This window comes from Trichechus manatus, unplaced genomic scaffold, assembly GCF_000243295.1.
Source record: "Trichechus manatus latirostris isolate Lorelei unplaced genomic scaffold, TriManLat1.0 scaffold00143, whole genome shotgun sequence".
NCBI lineage: Eukaryota > Metazoa > Chordata > Mammalia > Sirenia > Trichechidae > Trichechus > Trichechus manatus.
The window spans coordinates 2618279-2627577 of NW_004444079.1; the positions used below are offsets into that span (position 1 = coordinate 2618279).

At 54.6% G+C, this 9299-nt stretch overlaps 1 protein-coding gene across 1 annotated transcript in view; it reads left to right on the forward strand.

The window, feature by feature from the left end:
• Positions 1–2783: 2783 nt before the first annotated feature.
• Positions 2784–9299, forward strand: part of BCL9L (BCL9 like) — a 16562-nt gene continuing 10046 nt past the window's right edge. The window contains exons 1-3 of the mRNA XM_004385649.2: positions 2784–2871; positions 4145–4530; positions 5288–5407. Of these exons, the coding sequence (XP_004385706.1) occupies positions 2846–2871; positions 4145–4530; positions 5288–5407 (532 nt within the window). The 5' untranslated portion in view covers positions 2784–2845. The remainder of the gene's footprint in view (positions 2872–4144; positions 4531–5287; positions 5408–9299) is intronic.

Genomic DNA, 9299 nt, shown 5'->3' on the forward strand with positions numbered 1-9299 from the left:
GGGTCAGGCCTGATTTAACCCTTAGGCTGCTGCTCCCCCAGATACACCGCTATCAGTTGCCATCAGGTTGATTCTAACACCTGGCAACTCCACATGTCAGAGTAGAACTGTGCTCCATAGGGTTTTCAATGGCCAATTTTTCAGTAGATTGCCAGGCCTTTCTTCTGGGGCACCTTTGGGTGAACTTGAACCTCCAAACTTTTGGTTAGTAGCCCAACATATTAATCATTTGCACTCCCGCAGTTACACAGAGGGCAGATGATCTCAGGCTCTTTGCCTCAGCAGCCTCCCCTCCTGGGGCTCCCTTCTCTTGGCTATGCTCCTGGCCTTTTACTCAGGCAACTCTCACCTGCTCCCTGTTTGTGAGCACATGTCACCCCTCCCACCCCAGCCCCTAAGAGGGAGCTACAGTGCTGTGTTCCCAGAGCCTCGTCCCTTTCCTCTCGCCCATCTCAGAAGCTCCAGGCCTGGTGCTGGGAAACCACTTTCACTCATTGTTTGTTTAAAAACTGCCCCACCAGGATCAGTCCTCCTGCCTCCCATCCCTGAGGCCTTCCAAGTCTCTTCTGGGACTGAGAGTCTGTAGAGGAGGAGGGGGTCTTTGGGAGCTGGGCCGGCTTCTGGAGGGGTGGAGGGAGTAGGGGGTGAGCTGGGAAAGTCCTGACTCATCCCTGCTTGACTCAGCTTGCCCTGCGGCTGGGTGGGGGCGTGGAGGTGGAATCCTAGAGGGGAGGAGCCTTGACCGGGGCCACCGGGAAGAATTAGTATTCTAACAACCCTTACCAAAATTATTACAGGTCCCCAATTTTTGAGATTGTAAACATATGAGGTGGTGGGTGGCCCTTGCTCTGTCCCTCCACCTGTAGAGGCTAGGCATGGTGGGGTGGCTGGAATGTGGGTAGCCCACATGTATGGTGCAGGCTCAGATGAGCAGTCCTGGCTCCAAGGAGACACTGCCGGGGTCCTAGTGCTGCCACTAACTGGCCATGGGAGCAGGGTCAAGTCACTTCCTTTTCCCAGATCTCAGTTTCCTCATTGTGAAATGGAGATAATAACACCTCTTGGGGTAATTCTGAGGATCAGTGAGGAGGTGAATGTGAAGATGCTGTGAACGCAGAGCCTGAGACACGTGTCAGCCACAGGCCTGCCCCTAAGCCCAGGTGCCCCCTCTAGCGACCCCTGCTAAGTAAGCTCTTTCCGGTGGCCCTTCCAGCTCAGAGGCGGGCTGTGGTGCAGGAGATGGGGCAGGCAGGCTACTTCCCAGCCAAGCCCTGGACTTTGGAACCTTTCCCAGAGGCCCCTTCCTCCCCAGAGACAGAGCCGAACAGGGAAGGCTAATGTGCCCCTGGGGTTAAGTTAGGGTTGGACTCTCACAGGGTGACTGTTGGGTCCCCTCACCAGTGAGGTCCCAGTACAGCCTCCAGCAGCTTTGCTGGGAGCAGCAGGACTGTGAACCTGGCTTCTGGCTGGGCCCATCACCAGGAAAAGGCCACCCAACCCAGACTCTTCCCTTCCCCACTCTTAACCCGGATCTGCTGCTGGGGTGGGGGGGCGGGTGGGTGAGGCTTCTGTGTTTGTGTAAGTCTGTTTCTTGGTGTATCTATGGCCCTGTGTGTTTCTCTGTGACTACTAGGCTCAACTTTCTAGGGCTCACTTGTTGTTGGTCCTCAGTCTTTTCATCTGTTAAATGAGTCCAGAGCTCTCCCTCTGGCCTCCGGCAGCCGCCCTGTCTGTGTGTGCCCCAGGCTGTTTTAGTTTCTGCTTTGGCCAGTGCTTCCCTCGCCCTCCGACGAACCTCAGGTTGCTTGGAGGGAGCGCAAGTCTAGTTTCCTGCGCTCCGTGCGTGTCTTTGTCTCCCTGTCCACGTGTGAGCTGCGACTGTGAGTGTGTGTAAGTCAGAGTTCGCGTGTTGGTTGGGATCTGAGCCCCTGCTTTGCTGTGCACAGGGCAAGGCCGCCTCTCGGCCCCACCGCGGCGCAAGCCCAGCTTCGGGCCCCTCCCGGGACCTGTGTGTCCGTCCGTGCACGCCCTTGTGCGTGTGGTGCGCGCGCGAGTGTGGGGCCCGGAGAATGCCACTGCAGTCCTGTCAGTCTCCCGCTGCTCGCACGCTGGCTCGCTCCCTGGCTCGCTGGCTCTCTTGCTCGCTCTGCCCTGCCGAAGGGGGCGGGGTGGGGGGGGTTGCAGGGCGGTCGGGGAGGAGGGGAGGCTCCTGCATTCTTGCGGTCGGGGAGGAATCTGAGCCAGCGTTACTGGTCTCCAGAAGAGCCCAGCTGCAGCCCCGGGGCCCCGCCAGGCCTCTCGCTGCCCGCCCGGGCCTGCTGGGATGGGCATGGGCTAGGCCTCGAGCTGGGGGCGGGGCAGTGCCCCCACCGCCCGGCCCCTTCAACTGCTGGGATGCCCCAGGGCAGGGCGTCGCGCTTAGGGCGGGACGTGAGGGGTTCCCCACCCGGGGTGAGGGGCATGCCAGGGAGTGGGAGTCCCCGGGGGCCAGAGCGCACCATACTGCCGCCCCACCCGGGCACCTTTTCCGTCTATGAATTCTGCCTCTGCAGCCTGGGGAGATTGCTAGAGACTGCAAGCTCCCTGAGGGTAAAGTGTGAGAGGGCTGGCTCTTGGATTGAGACCCTACCTAGTAGGCCTCCCTTTCCAGTCCTGCCCTACCACATCCAGCGTCCCAGTCCCAGGGCTATTGGGTCCTCCCTCCTCCCCTCCCCTGCCCGCACCCCCTCCCCAAGTTACAAGTTTTCTCTTTGGGGCTTGTTGCTGCAGTCCGTGCTCCAGTACCGAGTACCTGGCTGGGCCCTGGGCACACACAGGGGCCGTAGCCCCACTGTGTGTGGGAGCCATGAGGATCCTGGCTAACAAGACAAGGTGTGTGGGTGTCGTGGAGGGCGGGATGTGTGTGTGGAGTGCGGGGAAGGGAAGGGCCCAGTGGTGATGGAGCTGAGCTGCGCTGGCTTGGGAGAGGGACCCCCCCTGGGTGCTTGGCTTCCAGGCCTCCGGTGGGCTAAAGGGGGTCTGAATGGGAAGGCCCGCCCAGAGGCAAGTGCCCACAGCCAGCCCTAGTGCCTGCGCCCAGGGGGCAGAGGAGACTGGCAGCCACCTATGCCTGCTGCTTCTAGCCCCTTCCAGGTCTTCCCTCCTTAAAGCTGTTTGAGCAGACCCCTGCCCACCCCACTGTCAGGTCCACTGGCGCCCTCTGGCCCCAGCCTAGCTGGGGGTGGGAGCTGGAGTGGGGGACCAGGTCTGCCTCCCTCCTCCTCCCCAGGAGAAGCCAGCAGACAGGGCCAGGCGGCAGCAGCAGGACAGCAGAGCTGAAATAAATCTGAGCTGGTGTGGAATGAGGGGGGATAAATATCCTCTCCCGTGATGTGATCTTTCCAGCAGCTATTAATAGGTCTCCAGGGAGGGGGAGGTGGGGGGGGTGCGAGCCGGCTGAAGCTTAAAGGGCCCGCAGCCACAGCCGAGGCTGCAGGAATCTTTAGCTTCAGGCTGCACTCCAGTGCGCTTGGCTCACCACTCCCCCTTTCCTCCTGCGCCAGCCTGCTGCCCGCGCCTGCTGGCCCCTACCCTCTCAGGCCTTCCCCTCCCGCTCTGGGAACTGTCTGGAAGAGTGGGTACCACTCTCTGGTGTGAATTCCCCCACCTCCCTGGGGGAATGGGGCTGGGGCATGAGCTGTGACCCGCAGGTCCCATGGCCCTTCCCCGCTGGTGTTGCGACACATGGGAGTGAATTGAGGTTTGGGACCTCGGGAGGAGCCTGGAGACAGCAAACCCTAGAAGAGAGGATGCTTGAGTATTGGTCAGGTGCTAGTGGAGAGGGGTTGCCATGGAAGCTTGCAGTCTGATGGACATTGGAGGTGGGGGAGAGATTCTGCCAACTCAAGGCCCTGGTTTTCATTTGAATTTGTGTGTGTGTGTGTGTGTGTGTGCACGTGCATGCACGTGCACAGGTTGCCCCATCTCCACTCTCCAAGGTAGAGAAGGGCATTAGCCTCTGTCTGAGGGGCTATGGAAGGAGGTAGGGAAGAGTTGGTGGTCAGCTCCTACCACCATTAGGTGAGGCAGGATGGGGCAGTTGAATCCAGGGATGCCTAGCCTCTGGCAAGATTAACATTTTCACATCTCTCCCACCTTCTCCCAGGTTACCCCACCCCAGGAGGAGAGAAGCTCCAGGGAGTCCGCCGCTGTCCCCCCGCGGCCACTGCCCCCCTGCCCCAGCCAAGCCAATGCACCCAGAAAATAAATTGACAAATCATGGCAAGACAGGGAATGGCGGGGCCCAATCCCAGCACCAGAATGTGAGCCAAGGACCCACCTGCAACCTGGGCACGAAGGGTGTGGGGGCGGGGAACCATGGGGCCAAGGCCAACCAGATCTCACCCAGCAATTCAAGTCTGAAGAACCCCCAGGCAGGGGTTCCCCCTTTCAGCTCGCTCAAGGGCAAGGTGAAGAGGGAGCGGAGTGTGTCTGTGGACTCTGGAGAGCAGCGAGAGGCTGGGACCCCATCCTTGGAATCAGAGGCCAAAGGTACTCCATTTCCTGATCCCTGAGGCTCCAGCATCTTCTACCATCTAAGGCTCACACTTGCCTGGAGACCATCCTCCGCCCTGTGCCTAAGCCTCATCTGCTCTTTTCCAGCCTTTATGCAGGGGCAGCTTTCTCTTATCCCCATCACACAGCCCAACCTGAAACCTGGCCATTCTCTCAGGGTTAAGGTTGGCCAGGGAGGAGATTTCTGGGCCTTAGGTGCCACCCATGGAGGGGCCACCCAGGGTGGAACCTCCAACAGAGGGGTTTCTTGTCCCTTTTCCCTCCTGTTTTCCCACCAGAGCCTCTAGAGGGGGAGGTGCTGGGAGGGGCGGTGAGGAGCAGATCCGCACACCTCCCAGGAGCCTCCTGTATCCTGGGCTGGTAGGAGCCATTTGGGAGTAGGCACTGGGGCTTGGAAGAGTAGCAGCGGCTTCCCCCTACCCCCCCACCCCCACCTCCAGCCCTAATTAGAACCATTTGTGGTTGGGGATTATGTTGTGCTTGGTGCTGGGTGGGGGGGAGGGGAGACAGGCAGCCGGGCTGCAGAGTGAAATCAGAAACAAATGGTGGTGTGGTGGGGGCCAGGGGCTGGCAGGGTGCCCACCATGGCCCGGGCAGTGCCCTCTGGGGTGGGGCATCTTGGGGAGTAGGCCTGGGAGTGATGTCCCAGGCTGGTGCCCAGGACCCTGGGTGAGGGAGGGCAGAGCGTCTGGGCACTCCTCTCACCCTGCCTGCCTCCTGTCCACCTGAGCAGAGGTGGCACCTCGGAGTAAGCGGCGCTGTGTGCTGGAGCGGAAGCAGCCGTACAGCGGGGACGAATGGTGCTCGGGACCGGACAGTGAGGAGGATGACAAGCCCATTGGGGCCACCCACAGTGAGTGATGGTGGCCCAGGGGGATGGCTGCCCTGAGGAAGCCTCCCTCAACTCACCTGGGGCTTGAGAGGGCTGAGGCTGGGAAAGGAGTAGCAGGAATCCGGAGCCCAGGTGCCTTCTCTCCCATCCCACTTCTCAGACACTGTCCCTCCCTCCTCTGTGATAGCCTTCCTGGTACGTAGTGGCCCCCTCTCCCTAGGGACAGAGGTAAGGCCGCGTGAACCTCAGGTACCCCCTTTTCCTGGCCACACCACCAAGCCCTCTACCCATGAATTCCTGGCCTGTGCTGCCACCTACTGGTCAGTGGAGGGAGGCATTTGGGAGCCGGATAGTTGGCTCCGTTTTGCAAAGCTGTGCTAAGCCTGGGTTACAGCTGACACTTGGCTGGGTCTCTGGCACCCTTCCCTAACCTCTAATTGACTCCTGGCCAGTGCTTGGGGTGCACCAGCAGGACGATGAAGAGTGGGTGTGGATGGATGCCTGTTCCTCTCGTTCATTTATTGATGAAGTGTGTATTTGGGCCTTCCTCAAATGATAGGGGAGAACCAGACACAGCCCCTGCCCTTGGGGAGCCCATGATGCATATGAAACTAGCCAGAGGATATTCAGTTATGAACTTCTTGAGGGCAGGAACCATAGAGAGAAGGAAGAAAAAAGTATGCTGGCTACTGGTTTTATTTAATCCGTATGAGGTAGGCATGTTGTTATGCCTATTAGGAGGAGGAAGCAGACTCAGCAAACATCTGTGGAATGAGTGGATAAGTAATTGATGGACCATGTCTATAGAGGTGTTGCACAGGATCAAAATGCCAAAACCTATACAGCTGCCTGGGGCATTAAAGGTCATCTGGGCCCAGTCCCACCACGGGGTGGTTACCTGAACCCCCTAGTGGTAGATGGCGGTAAGACTCCCCTCCCCCATCCACATTTTATAACATCCAGATACACCATTGTAAAAACACGAAGACACCGGGAAGTACAAAGAAGAGATTACCAACATCCATACCCAATAGCCTGCAAACCACGATTACTATTATAAAGTAAATAGTAACCGTGTTGAAGACTTGAAGAATTCTTTTTTGTTAAATTTTTTTTTTATTGTTCTACTATAAGTGAAAGTTTACAATTCAAGTTAGTCTCTCATACAAAAATTTACACATACATTTGTTATGTGACCCTGATTGCTTTCCCTGTCCCGTGACAGCACATTCCTCCTTTCCACCCCTGATATCCTGTGTCCATTCAACCAGCTCCTGACCCTCTCTGCCTTCTCATCTCACTTCTGGACAGGACTTGAGCTAAGAAGCACACTCTTCATGAATATCATTTTATGTCCCATAGTCCAGTCTAATCTTTGTCTGAAGAGTTGGCCTCGGAAATGGTTTTAGTTCTGGGTTGACAGAGGGTCCAGGGGCCATGCTTTCCAGGGTTCCTTCAGTCTCAGTCAGACAATTAAGTCTGCTCTTTTTACTAGAATTTGAGTTCTGCACCTCACTTTTCTCCTGCTCCATCAGAGACTCTCTGTTGTGTTTCTTGTCAGGGTGGTCATTGGTGGTAGCCGGGCACCATCTAGTTTTGAAGAATTCTTAATGCAAGGGCAGTACAACGTAGAGGTTAAAGTGTAGTACAATGTAGAGGTTAAAGGCCAGGCTCTGCAGTCAGACTGCCTCGGTTTACATCCTAGCTCCTCCACTTATGTTTTTATAAATTTGGGAGACAGCCTCAGTTTCTTCAACTATAAAAATACTATTTACCTCATAGGGTTGGTGTGAGGATTAAATGAATCGAGAGAGGTAACGTGTAGAACAGTGTTCGTGTTTCTTGTTTTTATTAAAAAGCAGTTGCCTGTAGAGATTGTTGAATTGGTGTATGTTTTGTTGTGTATATTTTCACCACAATAAAAAAAATAAATAAAGTAGTTGCCATTGAATTGATTCTGACTCACGACAAGCTCATGTGTGTCAGACTAGAACTGTGCTCCATAGGGTTTTCAGTGGCTGATTTTTCAGAAGTAGATCACCAGGCCTTTTTACTGAGGTGCCTCTGGGTAGACTTGAACCTCCAACCTTTTGGTTAGCAGCCAAACATGATAACTGTTTGCACTACCCAGGGACTCTGTGGTTGTTGTTATTGTACTAGAAAGCTCCTTACTGAAATCAAACCTGCCTCCCCTGGCCCCCGCAACTTGTACCTAGGATCCTGGTCTTGCTGTGTACGCCTTCCCCTTCCCCAGCAGACCCCTTCACACAGTGAGGTCAGCTCTCAAGTCCCCTCAAACTTTTGGCCCTGTTCCCTGGTATAAGATTGGAGAGACAGGGTGCAGAGCAAGGCAGGGCCTCTGTGGGATGCGACTGTCAGAGAAGGTTAGTCCAAGGAAGGGAGCCTAATGCTGGGCCTGTGGAAAGCTGGCCACTGCCCTTGCTTAAGGGAGGCAACTTCTGGCAGTTCATTATTTTATACTAACTGAGAGTACTGTTACTGTCCTCAGGCTTGGCACTTTGACTTGTTTTTTCTGGAATGGGAATGGGTCTGTCCATTCAGCTAGACCCATTGAAGACAAACAGTAGTATTTTCTAGGCAAGAACTTAAAGTTTGTAGTCATGGAAGAGAACTTTTCTTGGTGCTGAGGGTGGCTGGTCTACCCGGGGAGTGAACCCAGTGTGGCAGCCTTTTCTAGCTCTCAGTTTTCCAAATGGTTTTGTAGTTTGTGACATAGCTCTGAACTTGCTGTAAAGATATGTTTCTTTGATCTGCCCCCTGTGTGGGGAGTAAGGTAGGGTTTCCATTTTATAGATGAAGAAACTGAGGCTCAGAGGATGAGGCATCTTAGTCATAGGCCACAAAGTAAGTGAGTGGTGAGGCTAGAATTAAAAGCCATTCCTCATGTGAATGGTCAGTTTTTCCTCTCTTCCTTGTTCCCTCACATTGGTCACTGAAGTGTGGACGTTCATGCACATACACTGACTGGAGCATGAGGGCTAAGACTTGGCAGGGCCTTGGAGTCCTTGCCCGGGCTCACATCCTGCCTCCTTACTAACTAGCTGTATAACCTTGAGTGAGTTACTTCTCGGCCCTTCAAGTCTCAGTTTCCTCCTCTGTAAAGTGGAGTTTATGATGTGCTCTTCCCAGGGATCTGTTGATTAGATGAAGTCACCCACATAAGTACCCTGCAGAATTCCAAGCACATGGGAGCCTACTGTTATGGTCCACATTGTCCCTTTCCCTCTTTTCCACATGGTGTTAGCTGCCATCAAGTTGTCTCTGACTCATGGTGACCCCATGTACGACATTGCCCAGTCCTGCGCCATCTTCATGATCTCTGGTATGCTTGAGTCGATTGTTGTGGCCACTGTGTATTTTGAATGCCTTCCAACCTAGGGGGCTCATCTTCTAGCAATGTATCGGAGAGTATTCTGTTCTGATCCATAGGGTTTTCATTGGCCAATTTTTGGAAGTAGATCACCAGGCCTTTCTTTCCAGTCTTTCTTAGTCTGGAGGCTTTGCTGAAACCTGTCTACCATGGGTGACCCTATTGGTATTTGAAATACTAGTGGCATAGCTTCTAGCATCATAGCAACGTGCAAGCCACCACAGTATGACAAACTTACAGACATGGTCACCACTATTTCCATCCTAGTTGTTGTGGATTGAATTGTGTCCCCCCAAAATGTGTGTCAACTTGGCTAGGCCATAATTCCCAGTATTGTGTGGTTGTCCACCATTTTGTCATCTTTTGTGATTATCCTGTATATTGTAAACCCTACCTCTCTGATGTTAATGAGGCAGGATTCAAGGCAGTTATGTTAATGAGGCAGGACTCAATCTGTAAGATAGGTTGTGTCTTAAATCAATCTCTTTTGAGATATAAAAGAGAGAAGCAAGTAGAGAGACA